This window comes from Delphinus delphis, chromosome 5 (genome assembly GCF_949987515.2).
Source record: "Delphinus delphis chromosome 5, mDelDel1.2, whole genome shotgun sequence".
NCBI classification, from domain to species: Eukaryota; Metazoa; Chordata; class Mammalia; order Artiodactyla; family Delphinidae; genus Delphinus; species Delphinus delphis.
In genome coordinates, this window is record NC_082687.1 from 1,912,352 (window position 1) to 1,925,245 (window position 12,894).

At 39.6% G+C, this 12,894-nt stretch overlaps 1 protein-coding gene across 1 annotated transcript in view; it reads right to left on the reverse strand.

The window, feature by feature from the left end:
- PDGFC (platelet derived growth factor C) overlaps positions 1-12,894 on the reverse strand; it is a 218,078-nt gene that overhangs the window by 49,642 nt on the left and 155,542 nt on the right. The window contains exon 3 of the mRNA XM_060011578.1: positions 4,700-4,880. Within this exon, the coding sequence (XP_059867561.1) occupies positions 4,700-4,880 (181 nt within the window). The remainder of the gene's footprint in view (positions 1-4,699; positions 4,881-12,894) is intronic.

Genomic DNA, 12,894 nt, shown 5'->3' on the forward strand with positions numbered 1-12,894 from the left:
TTTCTTTTCTTTCTAAGAGATCTGAAATGTGCGCTGGCGCTCACTGTGTGTGGCCTCCAAACAGAAACAGGCTTGCACTGTTTTATTTCAGTTTTGCTTCATTTCTTCCCAAACAATCTCTCACTGCTAATCTACCAGGCCTTTTTTTCCCTCTTCTAGCATAAAGGAAACAAAAATCAAAGCCATTATTAACTCCTTATGCCCCTTCAGAAAGTTGGATATATATTGTTTGGCATCCAATTGCCTGCATTTCTTTTCCATTACGTATTAATGGAGCAGGATTGGGGAATATACATTTCCATAAATAATTCTTGAAAACAGCATGAAACTTCTATAAGTTTTAATTAACGTAGTCAATCTGGTACTATTTTTTTAAAAGCTACAAAGAACTAGCTCTAATTTCAGGTAAACATCCTATGCCATGTTTTTTTTTTCTAAACTAACAGCCTATAATATCAACTTAAAAGAGCAAAATGAAAAGATAAATGTTATTCATGTCTTAGTCTAAGGTACCTGGGAATCAAGAGAATGGTACTGAAAACATAACATTACAAAGGAAAGCATATCTCTCTATAAAACACGCATGAACTATATTAGATCAGCATCACTTTGTCCGAAATAGTAAGGGATCCCTTGTTTAACTACACGCTCTCTCATTCACTGGTGGAGGGAAAAAGAGTGGGTAAATCATCTTTCAAAGGCGATCCCAATTTTTAATGGCAACACGTGTAGCAAAAACTATTTCTGAGAACTTTAACTAATGCATTAAAACTCTCCTGCTAAGATGTATGGTAATCAGAACCACAGAGTCTTAAAGGTCGACTGGAATAAATATTCATTCAAGCCCCCAAAGAGGGCTGCGGAGTTCACTCTCTTCTTTGTAAAATATAAAGGATATTAAAATAAACTTTCTCTATAATCGCCCCAGAAAAAAATGTGATTAAACTCAACATTTTGTTTTCTATGTGTCGATAGATGCAAAACATTCGTTCTGATCATTATAAAAAAGCAGGTAAGGATGCTTAGACCCATCAATGCATATGACGTCATACGTAGACACTAATTTCTTTACCCCGGGGGTGTGCTCCAGTCCCCAACAACAACAACAACAAAAAGAAAAAGAAGGAAAGAAAAGAAAAGATTCCAGTTCCATTCTTTCTTTAAGAAGAACCAGAATGTAACCTCGGCAATACAGCCTAATACACCAGGACCAGGAGAGTATGTCGTGCCATTACTGCGATTCTTCAGTTTTCTGGTTTATGAATCATCACTACTCTGTCACATACAGTAAGTGAGATAGCTCCGTGGGGGGGTTCACCGCCCCCCCCCCCCAGGGGTGACGGCAGATGAGGGAACACTGAACAGCTGCACAGCGACAGCTCAAGGCAGGAAGTTCACAGTGCACTCAGGGCCTGTGCTGAACAGCACTGTATCATTACAAAATTAAGAAGCCATCGGGCCGGTGGCCCCTCAGTCCTCCTGTGCAGCAGGGGGTTTGCAGTCAGGGAGACCATGGCCTCTGGGGAGCTGGGTGTGTTAATTATGAAGTTCATCTCTGGGGAAAAAAAAAAGTGTGAGCGAGGATCCAGGGGCTTGGAGGGGTACTTGCCCCTGAGCAAATGCCCCAGAACTTTAAAGTCTCCTCTCCAAAAGGCAAACTTTCTTCCCTGAGGCTTTCCTTCGCTGGTGCACAGATAAGACTGATGGATGATGCCCTGCTGGCAGGGATGCTGGGGGAGAGGGTCAGGCAGGGAGGGGTGCCCTTGAGCAACGTACACTGATACTTCACAACACTCTGGGAGGCTAGAGTGCAAAATCGCTCACCGATTTTCACTCACCAACTCGGGGCGGTTGTTGAGAGCAGAATGAGTGTGGGCTGCATGGAGAGAGCCACGGCTGCATGGGATCAGGGCAAAGGGTAAGTGAGGGAATGGCAGGTAAACCGTCAAAGTAAACCCACACCCTGAGGAGTCAAAGCTTGTGAGACAGTACAATTCACGTATCAGTGATCACTCCAGAAAGCCATCTGGCAAGATTAAAATCACCAGGTCACACATGTTAAGCAAGGCAGGAACCTACTGTCCTCTTCTCTTGCTTCTTCTGGCCCCAGCCTGATGGTTTCCTAAGCATAATTGCAAACTGTTTCCCCAGGCAGCCATCGCAGGGCAACTAGTCACCAAGAAGTTAGTTACCAAGAACGACACGTTCAACAGAGCCCAGGAGAGTGTCAATCCGAAGTCCATATTGACAATTTATCCGACTATTTCTGCAACGATCTAAAAACGTACTGAACTTAATTTTGATGATGCAAACAGAAATACCCTCTTCACCCAAAGTCTTCCAGATGCAGTTTCTGGTCTTAGTCACAGCGAATCCCTGGTAACAGGTCAAACCCAGGGGGCAGGGTCTTTCCCAGTCCAGAGGATGGGTGGTACTTACAGCAGATCCTTATGGGTCTTTATCTCATCTCCAGGCTCAGGAATCTGACACACACATACATATGGAAACACAAGTGTCAGTGAATCCGCTGTTAGTTAAGCTGGGGTGACTGAGGTGTATGGTCAACTCAGTATTCAACTACTTATTGAAAAACTCTAATGGGGCCAGAACTAAGCGAGGCACTGTACATTTCCTGTGTTTTTGTCTTTACATATTTTATTTCTTCCGCACCACTCCGTGGGTTATACAACCAGGCAACCCATGAGATCATAAAATCAGAGGAAGGCAACACTTGGTGTCAGCATATATGTTTTTGCTTTCATGTCTTATTCTGTGGGATGATAATAGACTGCTATGAATATAATGTGAAGACACTAGTTCATTTAAAATACTGTACAAACAGCTTCTCAGTTTCAAGTTTATTTTTGTCACAGGTTTGGGATAAATCAAACCTTCGCTATGACACAAGACCTACCATTATGTTTTACAGTAAAATTCGATTGTTTCATATTTAAATATTTAAGAACATTAGATGTGCTAAATCCAAACTGGAAAATATGGACTGTATAACTTTGTGAAAGTGTAGTTTTCTCATGGCTCCCAAGGGCGTTTTAGGCTTAAAACAAATACTAAACTCATGAATTCTGTGAAGCAGCGTACTGTGAAAGGGTGATAAACAGATTCTTAGTGGCTTCATTCAAACAAATAGAGTATCAAAAGGTTTTTAAATAAGTTCATCCTTGTCTAATATTAACACTTTTCTAGGTGAAATTATTAAATTTTATTAAATTTAAATAAAAATGTTAAACAGTTAAATTAAGAAGAATTTTGGAAATTAACAAAGGACATGGTAGAGAATCTACACTGTGCAAAGTATCTCATAATGGAATAGACACAGATATCTCAAATAATCTGTATCAGAAAATTGATCAAGATTCACAATGTAAATTCACAGCATATTTTAGAGGTACCTCCCTTAACTTCAACTGTACACAGTAAATGATTCTGTTAATAAATAAATGATCATTTTCCAACTTCAGTTTACATTCTGTTGTTCCTTTTCAGCTGTATCTCAAACGATACTTAAATTTCATAATTTAGTCAGTTGCTTAAATACTATTCCACAGAATTGAGTTTGGGCAATCAAAAAAGGGAAATTCCTGCTTAATGTTACAATATGAATAATATATAATTATTCACAATGTTTAAAAATTATTATATAATATAATATTATAATAATATATGAATAATGTATAATCATTCACAATATTTATGTTAATGTATAATTATTCATAATATTTACATATCAATATAATATATAATTATCATAATTATGATTATATATATTCTAATTGTAATTATAATAATTATATAATAATATAAAGTTAAATATTGATCCCATATTTTCTAATTGGCCTCATGAATTGTTAGTGTGCTGGATGCATTATTTTTATACCTGGTTAGAATATACATGTTAATTAATGCATGTAGCCCACACCATTTCATGTTCCCAGTGTGCATACTGATTTGCTAAATCTGTCGAAATCATTAATGATATCAATTTTATATTCTTTTAAACGGTGATACTCATCATATTTGAAAAGTATACTAGGTGACACCATATTTGTATAAATAGTTCTGAATTACCATTATAAGCAGCATGTGATAAACAGCCAGAAGGTTTTCAATATTTTCGTTGCAGCGCAACAAACAGATACAAATGTTTGAAATAATACATAAAATAAAGGGAATAAACAATTGCAATACAAATAAAAACAGATTTCCTAAATCCCTGTGAGAATTTTGAAACTTCCTCTTTGGGGTACAAAGGCCATAATATTATTAATCAGGACAAATATTAAGATAAGTAGGAAAACTGAGATAACTACTTTTTAAAATATATTTTACTAAAACACTGATTTGAAAAGAGTAGTTAATAAGTTTACCTTTCCCCCAAAACAGATAAAATGACACATCTAAAAAATCAACTTTTGGTGGGTACAGAAAGGAAAGATGACACCTTAATGGGGGGAAAATTAAAATATCACATAAAAGCGTGGACTTTTAATGCAATGGAGACACTAATAATCTGCAGTGAATAAATTATAGCGATAACCATAGTGACATTTATGAAAAAAAAAATCAAGCTATGGAAAGGTTTTTGGTTCTTGGTTTTCCTAAATCTCTTGTTTAAAAGGAGAAAAAGAAGTGACCAAACAACAGATCCAGATACATAAGGGCATCTCTAAGTGGTACTTACTGGCATGACAATGTTATAGTGGATGCAGAACCCGGGTTCCGAAGGAAAATATTCATCAGACACAAACCGTATCCTGATCTGATTGCCTTTAGAAATCTGCTTTCCCGGAACAGTGCCAGACCCACACCAGCGCCCTAATACGGCTCCGTCGCTGGGTTCCTCGACCTCTACAAAATCATACCTGCAAGAGACCGAGACAGAAGAGACATCAAACCATGGTCTGTTATTTTAGGAATTCAAAGTCCATGTCCATGGAGACAATGAGTCCCCGCGGACCACAGCTGTGAGTTCATCCCAAATTTAACAGCATAAATAGAATAAAATCTTCCAAAGAAGAGACACAACTGAAAATGCATTCCCAATTAAAGAAATACAAGTCTTCTATTCTAAGCCCTCCAGTTTTACTGGTAACGAACTTCAAATTCATTTAAAGAGCCATGTCAAAACTTGAATATTTTGTACAGAGCGATCATATCTGACGTTCATGAATTATTCAATTTAATCTCCATTTGGATATGACAGTTTTGCTCCAACTTAATTTCCATGATCGCTGCCCATCACTTTCCGGCAGTCACTCCTTCACCCCAGTCAGGCTCCTTGGCCCCCTTTCCTCATCTGTGTTCCAAGCTTTTCTAGAGCCACTTTTTTATAGACACGTCCTCCAAATCTCACTCTGTACTGCGCTGCCTCTGTGAGACCTTTCTGGCTGTTCTCAGCTCACCGCCATCTTTCTCTTCCTGATAAACACATACTTTTAACTACGCCTATGCAAGCGATCCATCTTGCTAGCTAGGCTGTTAAACCCTTGAAGAAAGGAATCAATTCTTACATCTTCTGGTTTACACTGTGCTACACACAGTATCTTAAACCTATGGAATGAATGCTTAATACTTTTCTAACCAATGTTAACTTGGGTTTGAAAGTTTCGATCCGTGGCACTCATGGAAAGCCGGGCTGCCCCTTATGAGAATTGTGAGAAACGTGTAGGGCATTTTACACTGTCTCAATGGCGGGGGGGGGGTGAAGTGGGCAAGGTCCGTGGACACCCAACGAGGGACAGTCCCCAAAATGGGTGTTTGCTCCACGCCCTCCACGCCTTTCAAACAGTTCGCTGGACACTCACGTAGGCAACATTTCTGCTATCGTCCGTCTGAGTCTAGAACGTAATACGGTCACACAGAAGCACAAATATGTTTTGCAGATTTAGTTGAAGCCAAATTTTCTAGAAATAGAACGATCACGTTAAGTCGAAGGAAGTTTCTGTACTTTGGAACAACAGCTACTACTTTGGAAAATCAAATCACTAATAGGAACATTGCTTATACTCTTTGCATCACAGTGAAAACCAGAAAACATATGCATTTAGTCTGAGTCTGCTGCTCAGAAGATACAAACATCTGACTACTTCATTTTCCGTTTCTTGTAATGGTACATGTGTATTTTAATATAAATTACTGTTATTATTTCAGCTTTACAGAGCATGTAAGCCACTACATTTATTTTTTAAACAACTGCACATATAAATAGATGATCGCTGTTATGAATTGCGTTTCACAACAGTAAAGAGGACATTGCCAAACTTTTCTTAAGGGAGGTCTGACATGGATGAAAACAACGGGTTGATTTTTTAAAAAGTCTAAATTCAGTAGATACCAGACAACTAAAATTAATACACTTTGTACAGTACAGAATTTACAGAAGAAAAAAACTGATGAAAAAGGACGAAGTGCATAATGAACCAATTGTACTGATGCAACTCTGTCCTCAAGCAGTAGCCAGAGCTCTCCTATGGTGTGTAACTTAACCTGTTCCAGCCTCGTTTTTCTTGTCCTTAAAATGAGGAGAATGCTACCTGACTCACGGGGATGTTTTCAGAGAGGGAAGGCGGGGCAGCACACGCGCGGCGCCTAGACGTCGCTGGCACAGAGCTCCCACTCAACAGTTTGCCCTTCCTCTCTACCCAGCACCCCTTCGCTCCCACCCGGCACCTACTTTAATGTGACCCTGCGACTGTGAAAGCAACAAATAAGAAAACTCAGATACCGGAGGAGAGCATAGCTTTTGCTCGATCGCACGACGAGCCTGGGTGGTAAATGATAAATGCACAAGGCAGCCGGTACAACCTTCCCAGGAGTCTTGCTGTGAAGGTGGACCAGGAAGGGGGGCAGGGGGGAGGAAGATTTGGGTAAAACAGACTGAGTGGTTATTTCAGACGTGACGCGGTATAAAAGTTGATAACTAGCATTTAAATCAAAGAGTAACTTTTATACCGAGATCGTGTACGGGTGGAACAAAGTCGCTTTTCACAGAGTATGTCTGTTCTGTGTTTGGGAGGTGACGCTCTCTGATATGGGTCACCATCAGGGCTAGTTTGCAGACAGCTGATTTCAGGCCTGGTCAGTCATTCCACGAGTACCTGCGAAGCACTGTGTTGGCCCAAAGTGCCAGCCCACCAAGTGCTGGGCTAGATTCTCGGGATACAGAGATGAAACCATAGCTTCTATGGGCTCAGGGTCCATTAAACAGCGCTGAGTGCTCTAATGAGGTTGCTTAGGAAAAACGGGCAGTGCGGAACCCTTTCAAGGTGAGGGAAACCCTGTACAGTGAGATGAGGGTCAGCCTTCCAAGCAGCATCTGGGCTGTCAGTGAGTCCTGACTGACCAGGGGGGACAGGGAGAATGGAAACGCATTCTAGCGAGAAGCACAATCCCGAGGACGTAACAGAGGAAACCAGGGGCCCGGGGTGGTCCCTTGTGAACAGAGGATGGAGCTCAAGCTGGAAGAACAGGTGTAGGTACGAAGGCCTTGAAATTTCATAGTCGGATGTTAGAAAAGTAGTTTGGAGACCAATGTTCCAAAGAGGTTAAGCACAGTGTGAAGAGGTTCTACCCTTCTTTAAAATATTTGTCCACATTTAATGAATCAATTAAGTTTTTAGGTGCTACCTGTATTTTTTAAATTACTTTTTATTGAACTATAGTTAATTTATAATGTTGTATTAGTTTCAAGTGCACAGCAACGTGATTCGGTTACACATATACATATATGTATTTTTTCAGATTCTTTTCCGTTATAGGTCATTACCAGATACTGAACGTAGTTCCCTGGGCTGTGCAGTAGGTCCTTACTGTCTATGTATTTTTTATATAGTAGTGTGTATATGTATGTTAATTCCAAACTCTTAATTTACCTCCCACCATCCCCCCTTCCCCCCCTTTCCCCTTTGGTAACCGTAAGTTTGTTATGTCTGTGAGTCTATTTCTGTTTTGTAAATATGTTCATTTATATTATTTTTTTCAGATTCCACATATAAGTGATATCATATGATATTTGTCTTTCCCTGTCTGTAAGTCAACATTTTCAAAAGTCAAATTTCACAGAAAAATCTGGATTTCAGGCCCTTTTAAAACAAATTTGAACATCTGGTCATACTAAATATTATTAGCCCCGGTGTGACTCCTTGTGTTACTCAGATCTGCAGAACCAGCGTCAGCTCCAGGAGAGGAGGGCCCTTTGTCCTCTGGCCTCACCCAAGCAGCTGGGTGCCAGGGACGGAGAGCGTTTACCGCATGAGGTCAGTATGGCCTTCACTCTTCACGGAAACTGAGGCTGGGCCAGGTGGAAAGGGCTTTAATGAGACATCCTCCTTCCAGTTTTTAAAAAGCCTTGTCGGTTTCCTACGCTGCTTTATTATTTTTTTTCTTAATAACCAGATCTTCATTTATTTCCATCACTTGCCCACGTGGGCATCTGAGTTTGCTTCCCTTGCAGACTATGGGGCACCTACAGGAGGTTTCAATGAGGCAGCAGCATAGACACAGGATCACAACACGTCTGAGGATGCGGAAACGACAGCATCTCAAGTGTGGGCAGAAAGAAAGCCCTTGTAACAAAAACATCCTGAAAAGGAGCCCTCAGGGAAGCAGGATGGCACAGGACGAAGGCAAGAGGGAGGGAGAGTGTCCACCCAGGCAGAAGTGGGCCCGCTGTCACTGCCAGAGAAAGACCAAAGGAGATGAAAGCCAAGAAGCATCCCGTGGGCCTGGCAGTTATGAAGTCATTTTCAATAAACTGGTTGGGTGAACACATAGTGTCAAAAACTTTCTTCAGATCATTTTAAAATCATTTTATTTTCTAATTTTTAAAAATTGAAGTAAATTTGATTTACAATGTTGTGTTAGTTTCAGGTATACAGCAAAGTGACCCAGTTAAACGTATATATGTTCTTTGTCAGATTCTTTTCCCTTATAGGTTATTACAAGATATTGAGTAGAGTTCCCTGTGCTGTACAGCAGGTCCTTGTTGGTTATCTCTTTTATATACAGTAGTGTGTATATGTTAATTCCAAACTCCTCCAGACCATTTTCAAAACAACTATTATAATCTTTCTAATAGAAACATCCCAAGAGAAAAGAATACCATTTGCAAGGAACCTAAAACTAACAACTCACATAACTATTTTATTATACATATTTCCTTTTGATTTCTGTTAAAAAAAGAAACACCAGGGACTTCCCTGGCTGTCCAGTGGTTAAGACTCTGTGCTTCCACTACAGGGGCGCAGGTTCAATCCCTGGTCTGGGATCTAAGATCCTACATGCCGCCGGCGTGGCCAGAAAAAAAGAAACACCATATGTGTTAATCTGATGTGTAAGCTCCTTATAAGTATTTAAAAGGTGTTTTTAGGGGCTTCTCTGGTGGCGCAGTGGTGAGGAATCCGCCTGCCAATGCAGGGGACGTGGCTTCGAGCCCTGGTCCGGGAAGATCCCACATGCCACGGAGCAACTAAGCCCGTGAGCCATGGCCGCTGAGCCTGCACTCTAGAGCCCACGAGCCACAACTACTAAGCCCGTGTGCCACAACTACTGAAACCTGTGTGCTTAGAGCCTGTGCTCCGCAACAAGAGAAGCCACCGCAATGAGAAGCCCGCGCACTGCAACAAAGACCCAACGCAGCCAAAAATATTTTTTTCTAATTTAAATATAAGAATAAAAAGAAAGATCTTACTGGCCTTAATTCAGCAACTCACGACAGCACACAATTTAGAAAAAAAAATAATAAAAACAAAAGGAGTTTTTAAGCACACTCGGAGATATCTAGATTATCAGTGTTAACGTATTAAGGCTTAAAACTTTAAACTTAAAACAAAGTCTTAAACTTTGCCATATCTAACTTGTATCCTGAGACAAAAATCACTGTCCTGCAGAGAAGAGTGACAAGTAGATTATTACTTGTTTCATGAAGATTTGCTACTGAATTTGACACCATTAAAAAAAAAAAACACCCCATAACCCTAATCTTTATAACAATTTTTGGATTTGCAGTTAGATAGCTGGTAATTAATTCTCACAAGCTCATACAAGTCTGGTGCATACAAAAATTTATCATCGTATCTTAAAGACCTACATAGTTTTTCGTTCCATGAAGTTAAATGAAACGAACATCTAAAAAGTGCTCTGTTTTTTGCCTTCCAGAAGTAGAACTTAAGTTATACTACTAATTGTTTCATAGTAAATCTGGCATTTTAGGATTTGTTTTTCAAAAGCAGTGTCATTATGATAATATAATGCTAAGTTTCATCCAATTATTCCACATTAATTTTGTGAATCAAAACAGTAAATCCTCTTGCTAAAAATAGCATTCTTATATTTAAATCATATTCAAGTCATCTAAAACAGACCCAGTGACAATCTACTTGACACATATTACCATGCCTCACGGCTGCTTCCTAACCTTCAAAATAGAAACAAAACAAAACAAAACCACTGCCACTCGATTCCATATTTTCCTCTAACTTGTTTATAGAGTGTGGTTGGAAAAAGACTAAAGTATTCAATCCAATTATCTTCCCCAATACTTCGAAATTTTTCTTTTTTCTCATAGAATGCCATGTAGAGAATATGGGACTCATTGCCTAAGTTGGTTGGCTGACACACTACAACACAGCTCAAAACATCAAGAAGAAAAGGGAGAGAGAAAACAAGGATAAAAGATTATCTGCAGGCCTCAGCCAAATGAATGGGAGAAAATAAAACCAAGCAATGTGTGACCCATAAAAGTGAAATTACAAAACAGAATCAGATTCAGAAATCTACACATGCCCAGGTGACTTTTCTGGAGACATGGTAATCCTATAGTACACTCTCAGGTATTAATGTCCCACGTGCACGGTTGCTCACATCAGTATTTAAGGGATTTACTAAACCTATTTTAGGGGCCAATCAAACATCACTTTCTCATGGAAACATGATACAGTACACATAGCGCTAAGTGGTTTATAAGGAGCACTCCCTTTCTCTATCGTACCCCTGGGGACCCACAGAGGATTTATGTTCTTTGATGTTTAACAAACAAGTCTGGTATTGTAGACAAAATTTTCCTTCTCACATGGGAATTTAAAAACTGAAGATAGGAGAGCTGCTGACGACTAAACCAAAGAAATAAATTCACTTGTAAACACAATTGTCCGACACCTAGCTTCCTTCCACGAAAATAAACCAACCCTGCAAAACAGGCTGTTTCTAGTTCACACTAACTAAAACCCTGTCAATTAAATCTACCCTGTGAATGATCGGACCCGAGGGTGGTGTGAAACTCTACCAACAGATAGACATGCATCTTCAGAAGGCCTCATTCTGCACGTGTCGGCGGGAGCCTGGGCTTGTTGGGGAAGGTAATAAACTTAACAAGATGACAGCTATGCAGCAGTGCTCGGTGGTTTACACTTTGGTTTAACAGAAGACAACCCAGACACAGAGTAAACGTTTTAAATCCCTATTTAGGCACCAGAATGGTCATCCATACTTTACCTTATAATGAAAATAAATTTTAATAATTATGCGTGGTGGTGGGAATGCAAATTGATACAGCTACTATGGCGAACAGTATGGAGGGTCCTTAAAAAACTAAAAATAGAGCTACCTTATGACCCAGCAATCCCATTCCTGGGCTTATATCCAGAGAAAACTGTAATTCGAAAGGATGCATGCATCCCAGTGTTCATTGCAGCACTATTTACAACAGCCAGGACACAGAAGCAACCTAAGTGTCCACTGACAGATGAATGGATAAAGACGATGTGATACATACATCCAATGGAATATTATTCAGCCATAAAAAGGAATAAAATAATGCCATCTGCATAGACGTGAATGGACCTAGAGACTGTCACACAGTGAAGTAAGTCAGAAAGAAAAAAACAAATATCATATGATATCTTTTATATGTGGAATATAGAAAAATGGTACAGATTAACTTATTGGCAAAGCAGAAATAGAGACGCAGACGTAGAGAACAAACGCATGGATACCAAGGGGGGAAGCGGGGTGGCGGTGGAATGAATTGGGAGATTGGGATTGACATATATACACTATTGATACTATAAATAAAATAGGAGAAACTACTGTATAGCAAAGGGAACTCTACTCAGTGCTCTGTGGTGACCTAAATGAGAAGAAAATCCAAAAAAGGGGATGTATGTACACGTATAGCTGATTCACTTTGCTGTACAGCAGAGGCTAACACAACACTGTGAAGCAACTATACTCCAATAACAATTTTTTAAAAATTACACATGTAACACATGTTACACATAGTCATTGCTCTTTATACATTCCTTTGATCCTCACAAAAATCATAAAAGGTTAATACTGTTATTTTGCCCATTTTACAGATTATAAAATATGGAAAAGCTAAGTACCCAGCCAAGGTCACATAGCAACTAAGTGCAGAGCGAAGGCTTCGGTTTTGGGAGCTGAACTCCAAAGCCCACGCGCTCAAGAGCGAAGCCGTACTGCCTATTATATTTAAAATGTTCCTACTTAATTATATTTCCTCTATTCTGAGGCTTAACAGTATAGAATTTATGTGTCTTTGTCCAGATTGGCCAAATGAACTCGTTCAGTGGCTGGAGAACCATTAACAGTCATTCAAATAAATTAATCAGTCAACTTGATAATTTGGGCATATACATTTACAGGTATTTATTTTAATTGACTCAGGACTGTCTACTTTTAGGCACTCAAAATTCGTTATGGAGAACTTTAAACCTACATAGGAAATGCGTAAGTCAAAGCAAAGAGCACGCTGCAGAGGGAGGACAACATACGATGGAGTAATTCTCAGGAAAGTATGAGAGTTCTACGTGTCAAAAATGGGGGTGTCGACTGTACATGGTAGGAAGTGAAGAGTTTTAA